The sequence below is a fragment of the Sciurus vulgaris genome (assembly GCF_902686455.1).
Source record: "Sciurus vulgaris genome assembly, chromosome: 14".
In the NCBI taxonomy this organism is placed as follows: Eukaryota; Metazoa; Chordata; class Mammalia; order Rodentia; family Sciuridae; genus Sciurus; species Sciurus vulgaris.
Window position 1 is genome coordinate 99048786 of NC_136475.1, and position 17469 is coordinate 99066254.

The 17469-nt window shown below is 48.0% G+C and overlaps 1 protein-coding gene across 2 annotated transcripts; it reads left to right on the plus strand.

Annotated features, from left to right (window-relative positions):
• Positions 1–8000: 8000 nt before the first annotated feature.
• On the plus strand, positions 8001–16437 carry ALKAL2 (ALK and LTK ligand 2). 2 transcript variants are annotated; one of them, XM_079109803.1, is made up of 5 exons: positions 8001–8884; positions 10211–10264; positions 10341–10421; positions 13131–13196; positions 15909–16437. In XM_079109803.1, exons 1-4 carry the CDS (start codon positions 8626–8628, stop codon positions 13193–13195), a joined length of 459 nt encoding a protein of 152 aa, XP_078965929.1. In that variant the 5' UTR covers positions 8001–8625; the 3' UTR covers position 13196; positions 15909–16437. The 2 variants fall into 2 exon arrangements, with proteins under 2 accessions (XP_078965929.1, XP_078965930.1); XM_079109804.1 differs by lacking the exon at positions 10211–10264.
• Positions 16438–17469: the final 1032 nt, after the last annotated feature.

The following is a 17469-nucleotide window of genomic DNA, read 5'->3' on the forward strand; positions in this document are numbered from 1 at the left end:
GTAATGGGTGCACCTCCCCTGGACACTTAAGGGAACAGAAACAGGGGCTGATGGGACTGGTCCTGGGCACAGTGACAGTGCAGCGTGGACCCCATCGCCCGTTGGCTCCTCTGACTCAAGCTTCTCCCTGTCTTCAGAAGTTAATTTGTTCCTTCTTCAGGAGCTTCACCCTCAATCCAGGCATATAGGAACAAAGAGAAAACCTCAGAGATATGTCTAGGAAAGTCTAAATTAAAGACGAATTAAAGGAAGGATTTTCCACGTAAAGTGGTGAGCTTCCAGAACGTGTGGCAGGGAGGTGCATGGTCCGCAGAGACACGCCTGAAGAGTCTAAGGAGCTCGGCTCCTCGCTGACAGAAGCCAAGGAAGGCGGCAGACCACATGTGGGGTCACCCCAAGGTCAGCACCGAAGAACAAGCAGCATGCCTCGGCAGCGGCACCACAAGACTTCTCGAAGGCAAGAACACAGAGCTTGTGGACATGGGGTCTTTCCCATGGCCCAGACCTCTGTATGATGCCCAGAGCTATCCCGATCCCAGTGCCTGTCCACCTGTGCACAGTTGTGAACACACTGGTCCTCAGCCTGGTCCCCTCTGAGAAGACCAGTGCCATCCACCCGTGCATCCATCCATCGCAGTAAGATACCCTGACTGAAGAGCTGTCGTCCTCATTCCTCAGTACCCAAAGCAGAATTAGGTGCTCTGCTCTTATTAGAGCTTACTTCTGTATTGCATTTCTTGTTATAAATTTCCTATTTATTTTTCTAAGTAGGTTTGAGTTCTATATTTAAAAGGCCAAGTAATGGGAACTGTGTTTGCAGTGTGGCTAAACTACCAGGACTGTGCTGCCTGTGGTGGTCCAGGACAGTATCTTCTGACTGCACAAATGGCTACTTTGTGGTGGTTATAAACAGTTCCCACTTCAACTTTGCATTCCTTTTCCCACTATACTATTTTTAAATTTTTCTTGTAGTTGTAGATGATCACAATACCTTTTTTTGTTGTTGTTTATTTTTATGTGGTGCTGAGGATTGAACTCAGTGCCTCATGTGTCCTAGGCAAGTGCTCTGCCACTGAGCTACAACCTCAGCCCATCCTACTATAGTTTTAAGTGAACTTTGGGAAGTGTACATCTCTGGGAATGCCATTGTTAGGATGAAACAATATATAGAGAGGTGATCTTCCTAGGAAGCCAAGATTTTCTCTGCTCTCCATCCTCATCTCCACACCTGGTTCTGTGCTCCCTCTTATATCTATAATAACTCATATGGCACTTTATCTGTTGAATGACAGAACAAAGAATCATATGTGTGAATAGTGAATGGATAGGTAGATGAGTGAATGGTTGGATGATGCAGGATGGATGGATGGGTGAGTGAATGGACAGATGGATGGTTGGATAGATAGATGATTGAATGGATGAATGGGTGGATGGTGGAGGATGTTTGGATGGATGGTGGAAAATGGATGGGGTGCTAGGTGAATGGGTGGATGGATGATGGATGATGGACCAATGGGTGAGTGAATGATGAATGGATGGGTAGATAATGGGCAGATGGATAAATGGTGGAGGATGGATGGGTGGGTGGAAGATGCCTCACTGACCTAACTGCCACTCTCCATAAGTCCTTTTGATACTTTCTCCATATCTACCCCAAAGAACAGATCTGACCATGTTAACCCCCTGCTCAAACTTCACCATGTGTAAGGGTCAAAGAACTTAAAATGGCATTTAGAATGACTTCTCCTCACTCATTTCCTCCATCACACTCTGCTCCAGAAAGGAACTCTGTAAGTTGAAGTTTCCAAACAAGCCATGATCTTTTGTACTTCAATACTCTTTACACATGAATTTCCTTCCTCCTTCTCCACAAACCAAGCCTCAAAACATATGCATCATGTTCTGTCTAGTGTTTTTGAACACACAACTAACTTGAGGGTAGAAATACTCACCAATGAGCACTTGAGGACTCAGCAATGGCAATGGGGTATAAAAGTGATATCCTCAGCATGGATTTGCCCTCCAGTGGAGGTGTAGATGTGCTTCTGTCTAATTTCTGTTTAAAGCCTGAGTTCTACCAGGACGGGAAATCAGACCCTAGTGACTGGTGCTGCTAGTCTAAATCTTGTGTCTCCCCCAAATGCACATGTTGAAACCTAATCAACAATGTGAAGATATTAGGAGATGGGGCCTTTGGGGTAGAGCCTAATGATGAGATCAGTGTCATTCTGGATGAGCCACTACTCCTAGCCCTCACCCACTGGCCTGAACCCTGAGTCGCTGGCCTGGACCCTCAGCGACTACTCTGAGTCTTCACTCACTGGCCTGGACCCTGAGTCGCTGGCCTGGACCCTTGCTTACTGTCCTGAGTCCCCATTGACTGATCTAAGCCCTCAGTCACCATCCTGATTGCTGACTGGTCACATGAAAAAGTACTAATTCAGGATATTTCAGTCCACTTGCTAACTATAGTTTCAATGCAGCTGCAAGCACGTCACAGATTCTGATGCCCCAGACACTCCATAGGATTTGGAAGATGCTGTCTTTCAAGATTCATTGTTAGAAATGACATCGGGGGAGGGAGAAATACACCATGAGACAGTACACACTGAAAGACTTGGCTACTATTACTGCTGATTAACTGGTTTTTAAACCTTTAGGACACTGCACTAAGAAGTTACCAAATTTCAATGTTCACAAAACCTCTCAGGCAGTAGGTCCTCATGTTGTTTCCCTGCTAAATGTGCAGAAAGAGGCTCCAAGAGGGAATGCCACCCAGCCAGGGCCAGGGGCAGAATGTAGCAGCTCTGGGCTTCTTCCCTTGTCCACACTGCACTCTGGAGAGCTGCCCAGCACAGACTGTCCAGTTGTGCTGCCCCCAAGCCTGTTGCTGCAGCTGGACTCCTGGGTCCCAGTCCCCCTTGGGAGCATGCCTAATCACTTCTCTCTGTCCAGCATGCACAGTCCCCAGACCAACGTAAGCAATCCCACCCCTCATCTAGGGCATTTCAAATGCCCATTTCTACAAGGTTTTCCAAGGTAGCTCCAGAAGGGAGCCTCATGTGATTGACAGTATGGTGGTCAGATCCTTCCTGAATGACCAGATCCTCTAAAGAGATGTCCAAATTCTCCTTATATTTCTATAAACTGGTTTTCATAGCATAGATTTCTGTAATGGTTGATTTTGGCATCAACTTGGCCCAGATGAAGGATGCCTAGAAAGTTGGTACCAAGGAGGAGATTGTTGCTGTAATTGCACCTGTGCTGTGGACAAGCCTTTGGAATTGGTTTATAGAAGGAATCTGGGAAAACTTGGAATGCCACAGCAGAGCCTAACAGGCAAATCTGGTGGAGTCTCTGAAGACCAGTGCCAGTAGGAATGTGAACAGCAAAGGTGATCCTGCTGAGGTTTCCAAGGGAAAGTAAACAGGAGACTGGACTAGGGGCCACCTTGTTAGGCCTTGGCAAAGAATCTGGTTGCATTTTTTTCTGTGACCTGGGACTTTGTGGGAATTCAGGCTTAAAGGTGATGGACTAATTTGTCTGGAAGAGGATATTTCCAGGCAGTACAGCACTTGGACTGTGGTATGGGTATTACTGGCTACTTTTAGCCAAATTTACAATGATAGAAGCAAAGAAGAGCAGAAAAGAAAGATTTGGGGGGAAAAAATCACAGAGTAAGGAGAAAAGGAGTTTTAAAGGATGACCAAAGAGGGTTTGTAATGACTGCCAAGAACAACGAGCCAAGTGCTTTGCACCAGGACAAGAGGAAAGATGCCCTGAGTGCATTCAGGAGGAGGCCAGACCAGACTCCACAGCTCAGAAATGCAAAAATGCAGAATTATGTCCAGGGCAGAGTCTTTTGAGAAGAGAGCCCGGGGTATCCTGCCCCGCAAAAAATGTGTGCCTAGGGCTCTGCTTCCCCAGGTGCTGCCATCCAGGCACTGGGGCATGGCTGCAGCGGTCGTCTGGGGGACCCCGGTCCAGTCCACCTGGCAGCCGACCTTGGCATCATGAACCGCATGCTTGTTTTGCAGACGTGCAGAATGCCAGAGATTTGAGGCCACAGAGGCTTCCACAAGGTCTCACAGGGAATCCTGGGAGGCCAGTTAGTTGAGCCCCTGCTGGGGGGTGTGTGGGGCTGTGAGCATGTCACAGACCTCAGGGAGTTGGAGATGCCAGGAGAGTAGAACTGATGAGGCGAGCGTGGCAGTGAGCACAGCCAGTCAGGGGCTGCAGACGGCACGCCTGCCCCTCTGAAAACCCACTCAGCCCTCTCCACTTCCACTCAGGCCCCCGTCCAGGTCCCAGAAAGGGAGGCGCCTGAACCGAGAGAGCAGGGCCAGAGGGCAGAGGCACACCTGGGCCTCGGCTCCTATCTGACATTTCATCTCCTGCAAAACCATAAGGAATGCAGTATTTGGGGGTCTTTCCTGAGTACATGAGGACTCTACTTTGTTCAGATATTCCCATGAACCAGTTTGACTGTTGACAGCTCTTCATACCAAATGGGGGGTCTTCTTTTATTTTAACTATTGAGGATGGGTGTGCATGTTCAAATTTATTCTCACTGCAGCTGTCAAAACATGCCAGGGGCAGGTGTGGGGGCTCACACTTATAATCCCAGTGACTTGGGAGGCTGAGGAAGGAGGATAGCAAGTTTGAGGCCAGCCTCAGCAAATTAGAGAGAACCTGTCTTAAATTTAAAAAAAAAAAAAAAAAAAAGGGCTGGAGATGTAGCTCAGTGGTCAAGCACCCCTGGGTTCAATCCATGGTAAAAACAAACAAACAAACAAACAAAAAAAGTGCTATATTGGAACTTCCAAAAGTCCAAAGCACCAAGGTGTTTCAAGACTTCTCTAGCTGGAACTTCTAACAAAACAAAAATCGGCACTCCCCTCAGGTCTTTCCCATGTGAAAGTACTCTTCATCTCCCCTACAGGAGGAAAAATCTGAATAAAGCCATTATACTGTCAGGTATCCTAACCCTTCATGCAAAATGCATAGCTCATACCTCTTCTGAGCTACATCATGCAGTGTTGCAGATGCAAAAGTTAAACCACAGAATGTGAGAGGCTCAAGGCCAGATGTCCTTAGGATAGGAGGGAAAGAGGAGGAGGCTCCTCCTGGACACAGACTAGCTGCTGCTTGTGAGGCTATGCTCCTGTGCCTTCTGGAGAAAGTCCTATGAGCAGACTTGGCTTTCTAAAAGCTTTGGTTGTACCTAGCACACTGATGGTCACTGACAGTAAAGACCGAAGAACTGGTAAAGGCCAAATATTAAGCAAGATTCATCATAGCACATTATGCTATCTTTTATGAAATATTGTTTTTCTTTCTAATAAGAGATATTAGGTTGTTAAATGAGTGACATAATAGTCTTAAAAGCTGTTAATACATATCTATGTCAAGAAGTCTTTGTAGAGGCTAATAGTCATCTGAAATTAAATAAATACCTCTTAAGACAAAGACGACTGCACTGGGATGCTGCAGCTTTCTTCGCACTGTTGAAAACTGAATAGTGACATTCATCTCATGAGCCAAACATCTTGAATAAAGGGTTGGGTGCTCACAAAAATTAAGTCAATTCTAGCAAACAATTTTTTCCAGTAATTTTAGAATATAATTTGTTGCTAGTTTTCTCTCCTACCCTTCAGTTTTTTGAACCCTTGACAGTAGAGTTGTTCACTTACTAAAGGAGGGAATTATATTATTTAATATGAATACATTGTCTCTTTTTGCCTGAAAATAAATGGATAAGCTCATAATGATGACTTCAAGTGAATTACCTTCAGTTTTTGGTTTGTTTGTTGGATGGTTGGTTGGTTGGTTTTGGGTTTGTTGTTTTTTGTTTTTTTTTTTTTTAATTTGTAGGCAACACTGCATTTTTTTTCCCCACATAGTTTTGGTAACAATCAGAAAATTACATAGTTTTACACTAGGGACTACATCCAGTCTCCTTGTTTTACACAAAAAGAAGTGGAGAGACTGAGTGCCTTGTGGACATGAGTTCCAGTCTCTAGTGAGCTAGTCCACGCCTGCCTTCCTCTAGCCTCACAGCAGGAAGTCCAGCAGATCAGACTGCACAATACACATACTTCTGGAAACTGGAGAACTCCACAGAGTTCATCCCAGCAACACCGTGAACTGAAAACTCCAGGGAACACTAATAACTCAGTATACTCTTCTAATCATGTTTTAAAGTCTGTGAATCAGTTCGTCTGAAATGAGGGGCACCTTGAGTGCCTTTAGCATAGAACTTCGCACAAATCAGTTAAAGAACACATGAACTTTCTGATCCCTGTCAGGTTTCATGGATCCAAGTGCCAACCAGGTGCTGGCTCTGTTCCATGCAAGTAGTGAATGGGGCTGGAGCAGTGTCCACACAGTGGGTAGCAGGAAACAGCCATTCAAGGAATCCACATGTCCCACTAAAAACTGCAAAAGAAGGGCAACATTCATTGACACTTCCTTGTTGGTAGAATCCGTGGGGAGTAGATCCCACTGGTGATCTTTTTAGAAGTGTAACTTTTCATTCTGTCAAATACTATTTTAAAATACTATTTAGGTAAGTCTGAAATAGCACATGCTTAGGCTGGAGTCACAGCACCACCAACAAACAAGCTTCATAAGCTCCCACTATGTTGCTTACCAGCTGTGTGCACACCCTGCAGCTGACACCCTACCCTGGACGCTCACCCGGCCAACAGGGGAAAGCATTGGGCGGCAGGCGTCGCTCTTGCTAGAGGAACTTAAGTTAAATTTCTCCCTATTCATGGAAAGGGGAAAGGGAGAAAGGAAAAATATCTCATTTCATCTGCCTAATGTATTTGACATAAAACTTTACTTTTTTCCTGAGTGTACTTCAGCAGAAACGTTAACATGTCACTCATTTTGCTTGCAAACCCAAAACAAAACAACAAAACCCTTCCTGGAAAACCAGATCGTTTGCTTTTAGAGAGCAGATAGACAGACATGCCCAAGGATCCCACTTTAGTATCTCCCACCTCTACCCCACCCCCACTGTGACACACACTTTCTCTTCTTCGACAGACCTAGCGAAAGCACGCTGGTGACAGAAAGACAGAGCTGAGCCATTCTCCGCGATCACTGGGGGACAGTGACATCAGCCTCCATCAGCCTCCTGCCGAGGCGCGGGTCTGTACGCACGAGCGCACCTGCACCCTGGCAGCATCTTCGCGCCACGACGCGTGCAGCTGCCAGTTAATGGTGGAGGCTTTTAATCCTCGCCCACTCTCTCCCTTTCTGGGACTGTATTAGAACACCTTTCCCAATCAGATCGCCGACTTGGAAGACGTCCAGCTCTTGCCCAGAAAGCACCAATAAAATGGGAAAGTGCGCAATTGATTGATAATACATTTTACAAGAAAAAAAAATGCAGGGAGTAAACTGTTAAAGCGAACCCTCACAATGTGCCTGGCTAGATCCAAAGAATCAAACTTTCTTAGAGAGGAAGCCCTGGAGGAAGTGCCCCTGGGCAAGCTACCGCGGCCCAGGGTCAGCTTCGGGGCGCAGTCGGCGGGGCCGGCTCCGAGGCCCGGGAAGGGCGCGGGGTCCTATAGTTCGGAGCGGCCCGCGGGGGCACGCGCGTCGCCCGGAGCATCGCCTTCTTCAGCCCGGGGACCCAACGCGGGCGGTGCAGACCTTTAGGGTCCCGAAGGCGGCTCTGGTCACGCCGGCAGATTCCTTCAAAACGGACAGACTAATGGACTATTAAACAGCGAGGCCGTCAGGCAGCTCCTTTTTCAATAGCCAGATCTGCATTTAGACAAAAACAGATCCGAGTTCCTGGTAAAGGCGTTTCTTCCCATCCTGTCACGAGTGACAGGAACGGGGGAAACAGACTGCGGGAGAGGGGACAGGGAGGCGGGAGCGGGGAGCGCAGCGCAGAGGACGCGCGCGGAGACCGGGGAGGAAGGGGCGGGGAGACGCGGGGGAGGGCCGGGGGCGGGGGCGCGCGGGCCGGGCCCCCTGGCGGAGATGCGCGCCGGCTGGGAGCGCTCGCGGCCCTAATTAGAGCCGCGCTCGGGCCCTGGGGACCCGCCTGACGTCGGCGGCCGCGGGGATAAGAAGCGCGGCGGCCGAAGGGCTCGGCGCGGGCACCCGGCGGCCGCGGTCTCCTCGGAGCGGCGGTCCGCGTCCCCTGCGCTCGGACTCCTAGGGCCATGGAGTAGCGGCGCGGCCGGGGGACGACGCGGGCAGACGCGGGACAGACGCCCACGACGCGGGCGACCGCGGGCGCAGGGTACCCGGCCGGGCGCAGGTGGCGGCGGGCGGCGCGGGCAGGTGCGGGCCGGGCCTCCGGTGGCTGAGGGCTCTCGGCGCGGTCCCGGGCAGCGTGGGACGCCGGGCCACCCGAAGCCGGGCTGCCGCTGTGGGCGGCGGCTTCCTCGCGGAGGTGGCGAGACGCCCGGAGGCTGAAGAAAGTTGTGCGGGCTGCGGGCCCGGTGCGGACACCGCGTGCAGGGAAAGTTGAGGGCGCGCGGCTTCGAGGCGCAGGCACCCGCCGCGGTCGCCCCCTGGGCGGGTCCGGGTGATCCGCGGACTCTCCCTCCCACGCCCGCCCTCGGTCCCGCCGCCGCCACAAGCCTGCGACCCGGGACGATGCGCGCGCCCGGGCGGCCCCTGCTCCTGGGGCTGCTGCTGGTGCTGGGCGCGGCGGGGCCCGGCCGGGGGCGCGTGCAGCCCCGGGGGCCCACGGACCGGCAGACGTTGCTACGGCTCCTGGTGGAGCTGGTCCAGGAGCTGAAGAAATACCACTCGGGGGAGTCCAAGAGGCTGCAGGTCCTCAGTGAGCCGGACTTCTCCCTGGGACGCAGGGAGGCCGCGGACTACGGGACTGACTCCGAGGAGCAGAGAGTGGGTGAGTGTCCTGGCTTTGTGGACCCCAAGGAGTAGAGAGGGGTAGGGTCCTGGCTGTGTGGATCTGAGGGACAGGTGGGTGAGTGCCCTAGGCAGGCAGTGGGCACAGAGAGGGGCAGTGTGGACTGGGGGCTGCGCCCAACTGTCTAGCTTCCATGTCTGACACACTGGATCATATTTGTTTGGAAATAGAACCCAGGAGCACATTTTCAAAGATAAATCAAGTTGGCTGTTTTTTAAAACGAAGGGGTAGTTTTTTAAAAAAGAAAACAGGAAGTCTGCGCAGAGGCTCGCAGATGACTGCCCCAAGTTTGCTTATAAGACGTGGAGCTGTTGCCTAGGTCAGGAACGTGCACAGAACTGGCATCTGTTATTTTGGAAGTGGAAGTATTCTAAGCACAGCAATTCAGCTTAGAAGAAATGGTCCAGAGCTTTTCCCTATGCATTGCCCTTCTCAGAGCACTGCCCCACAGGGAATTTCCCAGGAAAGCATGCAAGCTTTTAATGCTTTCATGACACAATTAGGTCAAATATGATAAGTTCAGTTTTATGTGGACTGACTCAGGTGAGGAGTAGATGAAGACTGACACTAGGGAGATGTCTCCCCCCATGCATGGGGAAGGCTCCAGTGCAGCTGTCCCTCTGCAAGGAGCACATCAGTGCTTCTGGTGCAGCATCACATACATTGGAGCAGAGTTCCTAGCCTGCATCAGGGGACGGACAGTGACCAGGACCGTTAGAAAGCAAAGGCTGGCATCAAAGAATGTCAGGGAAACAGTTCTGGAAGCAGGTGCCAGTGCATAGCAGAGTGTGGAGCTGGCTTGGGAGCCTTCTCCTGGGAATCCTGTGCTCTCTTACAGGCCAGGCTGTCTTCCTGACAGGTGGTCTAGGCATTTAACCTTTTTTTCTAAATATATGTTGAGAAGAAAGTAACATTCTGTCACTCAGCTTTTATTTGAAGGATCAGGTTTTCTTTCTAGCACTTTGAAATGTGGGATTTGATTTAAAATGAAGCAACTTAAAAGTGACTTATTCCTAGCAGCTAACCATTTAGAAAACAGGAGTTTTCTTCACTCTGCAACTCTGTGGTCCCTGTTTCTATACTGGTTGTAGAAAGTAGACAGATATCACTGGAACTTCATGAGTAGGTAACACTATTCCAGGAAAAATGTGCCCTGAAGTAGTCTTCATTTCATTGTACATGAGGATCCAGGGTGCTCCCATGCATGGAGACGGGGCTGATTCGGGTCCATGGTTTTCTCAACATTAACTGGGGATCACATCAACATGCTCCCTTCAGGCAGTATGACATTTTCTCCTTACACAGAAATCGTCCCTCGAGACCTGAGGATGAAAGACAAGTTCCTGAAGCACCTCACAGGTGAGGTCCCCACTCTGCTGCCCTCCCTGCTCCTCTGTGTTCTGTGTCTTCATGGCCTTCTTCTTCCCTGTTCCAGGTCCTCTTTATTTCAGTCCGAAGTGCAGCAAACACTTCCACAGACTTTACCACAATACCCGAGACTGCACCATCCCTGCGTGTAAGTGATCAGCCTGCCTTCTGAAATGCACAGGGGCTGTCTTCCCTAGCTGTGAGTTGGGCCGTCAATCCCAGAGATCAGAAGAGATAGCTAACCTCTGCGTCAGGCTGTGCCACACTAAACAGAATTTACGTAGTTTCTGGAATTAATGATAATTCACTGGAATTAGTCCATGCTTGGAGTAGGCTGAATGCTTTGATTCCCTTTCTCATTTTGTTTATGAATTCTGGTGTGGCATATATATTTGTTCTGCTTAAATGTGACCATCAGACAGGTTAAGCACCAGTTGCTGAAATGCCAGCTGCCCATGCAGAGGTCTGGGATTTACATTCAGGTTAGCATGGAACCTTCAGATCACATTCCTTGATGTTGTCCACCACTGTGACCAGAGATTCTTTTTTTACTTTAGTGATAACCTCATCACCCAAGAATCTTTTAGTTGTTTCAGAATTCTGCACTTTGGACTGCCTTCTTCTCCAGCAGAGAAATGTAGTTTGCACTCATCTCTCCAGTTCTCAGTCACAGCTATCCCCTGGGGGTTCTTTCCTTTCTCTTTGGCATGCTTCTGGCTGTTTGGCCATAACAAAACATATTTTATTTCCCCAAAAGTGGCTCCTTGTGTTCTTCATCAAGCTGTGTTTTAACTGGGACCACAACTTTCAGTTCATTCAAGGCTGACAGGAGAAAACCATGCAGACTGCTCTCAGACACCACCAGAGATCAGCAGCCTGTCAGACTAGGGCGACTGTCCTGCCTTCCAAACAGCTAGGTCACATGAGGTTGTTTTTCCTTGTGGGGCAGCAGAGTTGCTCTGGTGGTAAAGCTCATTGTTTAAGGAGCTGCCTCCTGCACCAAGAACATCACACCCATGGGGCTCACCCAGCAAGGTGGCCTCCCTAGCACCTTTCATGGTGCACACAGTTCCTAAGTTCACAGGGTGCATTTCTTGAGCACTGAGTCACGGCTTCATCTCAGCTCATGGCAGGTGGACGGGGCACCTTTATTTCCACTCCAGCCCTGCTTTCTTGTTTCAAAATCACTTACATGCTTCCTGGGGTCACAGAAGTTTTTTATTGTTTAATGTGTATATATTTTAAGTTCGGTATTGTCTTACAAGAGTAGGATCATGAATTCTAAATGTGGAAGTGACCTTGGAGCCACTGTGCTAATCCTTTCATTTACAGATGGAGAAAGTTTTAAATTGCTTATGTGCCGTCAATAGGTGTCAGCAAGACTAGGGCTCAGGTATCATCTGTCACTCTCTGCAAAGCCTTTTCCAGGATGCCATGCTATGCCCATGTTTGCCACCTCCATTTGGTTGCAAGTTACCAAAATTCCTGATCACAGTTCACCCTGAATCCCCAAAGGTGGAAGGCAACAGGTGTGTGCACTGAGATGTGTGGCTGCCTTCACCTCTTCTCAGCCTATAAAGAGCTAGAGAGCTAAGGTGATCACTTCTAGGCTGCTTTTAGGCTGTATAAAAACCTGTCCCTGAAATCCTGGCATGCTGGAAGTGAAAGGGGTCTCAGAGCCCTCTTATTCAGTGTGGTCCATGAAAGCCTGGTAGAATGCAGAACCAAGTCCCTCCCAGACCTAAGGAATGGAATCAACATTTAACTAGATCCCTAGGTGAGCCCTGTACATTACAGTCTGAGGGACAGGACATGACACATCTGGATTGAGCGGCATAGGCACCAACTGGGATCTCCAGACAAATTACAAATGGAAGTATTAAGTTTGTCAATTAGACCATCCTTGAGGTCAGAATCCACCCTATGGTACCTACTCTGCTTATGGAAAGCAGATTCCAAAAGGCGTGGAAGGAAAATGACAAAGTAGGGATGCTGCTGACCAGCTGCCCGTGGGTGCCCCCACTTGGAGCATGAAGGGTATGAGCCCTGAGTATTTAGAAGGTATATTCTTAGAGGTAGAGTAAGTACCTTGTCTGACATACCATGCAGATCCATTATTGTCAGTTTACCCATTCATTCTTTCTTACTTCAGTATGAACATGTCCCTTTTTAAGTTGGACATGGTTGCTTCTGAGAAAGAAATGTCAGCAATTTATAAACTACTGTAGCTTTCCACAGAATTTATCCTGAGGAAATTCTCTTATGGCTGTGGTCACAGAAACTTTCCATGGATTCTCTGAGATATCATCTGGTAGAATAGAGGAATGGGGAAACACCAGTCTGCACTCAAGAACTCAGAAATAGTTTAACTCAATCTCCAGCACCCCTCCTCAAAAAAAACAAAAAAAGGAAACTTAGCTTATTGGGGTTTTTTGTTTTTTTTTTTTTTTCTGTCCAATACAAGTCTGTGTTCTGCTACATTGACCCACTTTCTTCAGGACATTAACATACAAGTCTTTGTAACATGGTGAGCTCAGGTGGGACTCAGTGTGCAAATGACCTAAAAGTTTAGTCACACAAGGGCATACTGAGATTGTTCTCTTTGTAAGCAACACTACAGGCATCTCAATGAGCACTGACTTCTGCTTGGATGCTAACATCCTTGAAGAACCATAAATTATTAAGTCAACAACTTAGAAGCCATGATTGTCGATGACAGTCTATTGTTTCTAGGGAATTCAAAATATTTAAGAAATGGTTATAGCAGTTTATATATTTCCAAGAATTGAAAAATCTACTGTTTCTTTTAGTGTTGTTCAGATAACTGACAAGGGTCTGTGGTTTATTTTTGCTGCAGACTATAAAAGATGTGCTAGGCTTCTTACCCGGCTTGCCGTCAGCCCAGTGTGTATGGAGGGATAAGGTAAGCTCCCCACAGCTGCATTGCTGGTCCCTGAGGGTCAGAATCCCATTTGGGACGTGAGGAACTTATAGGCTTAGAAACACTCATCCTTTGGTGGAGTTAGCCCTCCTGAGAAAACTTCACAGAGTAGCTCAGAAGGCTACCATGGGAAGCAGGTGCCCCCTGCTGGCCATCCAAGCAGCCAGCACCGATCCTTCCTGAACTTGAAACAGCAAGGAGCAGGCTGGTGGCTGACTTAGAGTAGAAGACTGCCTGAACTAGGGCACTCACTTAGAACCATGCCCATTTCCTTTCAGGCTTTAACTCATTCACTGGCACATAAAAATGAGTACAAGTGCTACCCAACTTACAACAGGTTATATCCCAACAAATTCATCATCAAACATGCATTTAGTACATGCAACCTAGACAGTGTGCTGGCTGGAAGCTGTGGCTAGAGGCTTCTGCTGCCTCACAAAGAAATTGTGTGGCACATTGACCCAGGCAGAGATCAGAAGTCAAAACCTGAAGTATGATCTGTACCTCACTGTTGTACCAGGGTAAAGTTAAGACATCGTGAGTCAGACCATACCAAGCAGAGGCATGTCCATATGTGATCAGGTGTACATGTGAATTTTATGTTGCATTTTATGTTGCAAAAAGGTTGGGAGTCTTTTTGTACCAAGAGGCTTCAGTAGAATAGCCATCCTCTTTAAATGTTCTCATAATGTTTTTCATAAGCTGCAGTAGCAGACATGTAAATGCATTCTCAGAATTTAATGTTACATTGTCCTCTCAAGGGATGCTGTGTCACAAGTAGCACCAGCTGTTGGCCAGGAAGCCATCAGTGGCTGGGAGGTACGGCTTTACTTACAGGACCATCACTAATCTCGTACCAGCATAGGTGGCTGTAGCAGTAGTAGTAGCGTGGTGCACCAGCTGGTCTCAGCAGTGTATAAGTGCAGTGCTTTCACACATGCTCAGTGTACTAAGGCAGCACAGCAGACTCCGGGCTCTGCCAAGTATGGTGAGCCATCTTCACATCCTCTTGTCCCCATCAAGACCAAGTACCCCTGGAAAGAAGAGCAGTACTGGGGACAGGGTGCAGAGGGTGGCGGAGGCTTGCTATTTGGAGGAGGTAGAGGTGTTTTGAAGCCAGTCAAAGCCAGGAAGTGCAGCTCCAGCTTCCCTCTGCATCCTAAGCCCACCAGCTGCCTTTGTGGCAGACAGAATACTTACTTTCAACCCGTGAACAGATGCATAGCCTACAATCTCCCATGGGAACGTGTGGGGAAGACAGGGCCTTTAGCCTGCCATCACTGTTGAAGTTAGCCAGCCAAACTTGGAAGTTGCCATTCACCTACAAGTGGAGAGGGCAAAGGTGCCTTCGCACATCCACAGACCTCCAGCTACACGCTGCTGCCTCCTCAGCTGACTGCAGGTGGACATTTCCCAGCCCCATCAGGGCCACTAGGCTTGTGTGGCTCAGCTGTGGACTACAGTGAGGTCAGATCATAGGAAAGCAGCTAGGGGAAATCATCCTGCATGCTGAGTGGCATGGCCTGCTGTCCCTGGGTCACTTCCCCACCTGCACCACCAGTTGCAGGATGAAGGCACATGCTCACACGCTTCCAGGCCTAAGGCCACCTGCACGCTGCAGTCACAGTTGTCACAAATGGCCGGGAAACGGGCAGTTTAAAACAGTGGTATTCCTGTTGACTGTGATGATGTCATGACTTTGTTTTAAAGATTAAATTCTACTTCCAAAAGTTTTAAATTGCAACAGCCAACTCCTAACTGGCTGGGTCACTAGTGTAGACACAGGCTGGTCTCTCCGTAGCTTGGGTTGGGACGTCAGTGAGACCCTCGGGGCACAGCACTTGTCCCATGACACCCCTCGTGGAGATGACATGCTGGGAACCCTAAGCAAATGTCTGCCAAGTGGCCATGCCATGTCCCTCCACTGTGCCCAGTGGCCTCACCTCCACCCACACAGACTGTAGGGTAGATACCTCCCAGCTTCAGCCCAGAGTCCAGGAGGGCAGGTCTCTATAGCAGCCAGGGGGCAAACCCTGGGCGCCTTCTCTGGAGCTCACTGTCCTCAGACCAAGAGAAACTACATTCCCCACATCAAACAGTATTGGACTTACTGGTAGTTAAATGCAATGTCTGAGCTCATGGCTATCTTCAAAAAAGTGTGGTTCTGAGCAGTGTGTGAATACCTACTTTAGCCTGCAGACTACAGCCTCTTAACCTTGCAGGTGTCCCCCCTTTTAAAATTAAGGGTAATCAGTATCCTAACATGGAGTAGCAGAAACAGCAGCATTTTAATAGTTACCTGAATAAGTTACCTTTGCTAACCTGTGAACACAGGTATAAACCTGGCCAACCATCTCCCAGAGCTGCCAGCAGCCACAGACCCCATGGAAAGAGCATGAGACTGTGACCATACACACAGGGCCAGGCAGCTCAGCACTCCTGTGTTAAAGCCCAAGTGCTCCCATGTGCACATCACGGATGGTTTTCATCCTTTGGTGCAGTGAGCACATGGTAACTGCAGAACTGAGTTATTTTCCAGAATAAATGAGACTGCTGTTTGGAACACAGAGATACACACACACCCAGAAACTCCATGATTGTAAGTGTGCTATTACACAGCTGAAGTCACAGGTCCTCCTGCATTGATAATGAAACGTGCGCAAGCCATGTGACACCAGATGCATTTGCTTTCAGCGGGAAGAAGCCATGCAGCAGGACCCTGAGCAGTGCCTTGGAGACCAGCCCGACAGCTCTCCACATCCACTCCCTGTGGACAGAGGTTTATTTTTGCAGACAGACTCTTCCAAAATTCCTTTGCATTTTGTAAGCTGTTGACACTGTTTACAGATACGTATTCAGTAAATCAGTGTACCTGACAGATCCTTGCCACTGTATCTTAAAAAACAAGAGAACACCTCACATTTGATGTATAGTGCTATGAGAATATTTCATTTTCCAGATTAGATGAAATTACAAAAAAAATTACTTTAGAAACATAAGTAGAATCTTATACTATATTTTCATATAGCATATGGTATGATTCGATATTTTGTATTACTTTTACAATTAAACTCCCCAAATATTATTTGGACCTGCATGAAAAATCTTTAAAAAACAAAAAAAAGTAAATAAAAAACTTCATTCATGTTTTGAAGACAGTGGAGTATAAATTTGTGAATATATCCAGTCCAATTCCATTTGTCCTTATATAATAAATGTAAAACAGCACACTTACTATTGTGCAATATGTAAATAAACAAATAATAAATGAACCATTGTTATAATGAACAGTTTTCAGAGTGGCCCTTGACCTCTCTTGGGTTCATCACTGGGAATTTGTGGCTTACACACCTGTCAAGAGATCCATACACTGCCAGGCCACAGAACTTAAAAGGCAGAAGTGAATGGCACTCAACAGCTAAGGATCCCTGTAAGGGGCAATGAAATTAGCATTTTCTAACAGCAGAGGTTACTGTGCATCAATGATGTGATCTCTGGAGATAGCTTGGTCTCTTTGCTAGTTAAGTATTCCAAATAAGTTGTATCCACTGTTTCTCAGGTAAAGGAACCTTAAGACTTGTGAGCAGTGGGTTTGGATATATTTTGAACAGAACTGGATCTAATGAAAAAGTTAGGTTGAATTCACAAAGCAACAAGATTCCTTAGTCACACTGCAAGCAGATGTTGTCTGGGGCAGCTGTAAGGACACAGCATCATTCTACAGTTAGAAAGTCTCTATTTAAGATGCATGTGTGAGCATCAGGAAAAAAAACAAAAAACAAAAACTACAAGTTTTTTTATTTACAGGGACGGAAAGGAGTAAGAAATACTCCTGACAATGGGATTACAAAGAAACTAATAACAACAGGGAACAACTGAGTGCTCGCTTAATCCTATTTCCCAAATGTGGGTGACCACCTGACCTTTTCTTCCCAGTTCTTTAGCTTGGGGACACCGTTCTCATATCCCTAACCTAACCTCTGGAGTTTTCTATATGTCCCAGTAGTTCTACCAGGAGCCTCCCTCAGGTGTCCCTCCCCCAACTCTCCCTGTTCTCAGGTTGGTGTTCTGCTCAGCCTTTCAATGAGGACGGATTTTTTGACTGAAAGTCCTCCACAGGTTAGAGGCCACCAGCTGCAAATGCAGGATCAGGACAGGATAACTGCCACTCATCTGCTGAGCCCCCCCAGGCACCTCCTCCACAAGAACAGCCTGAGGTGAGGATGCTTCCACCACAGGACCCTGAAAGTCTTCC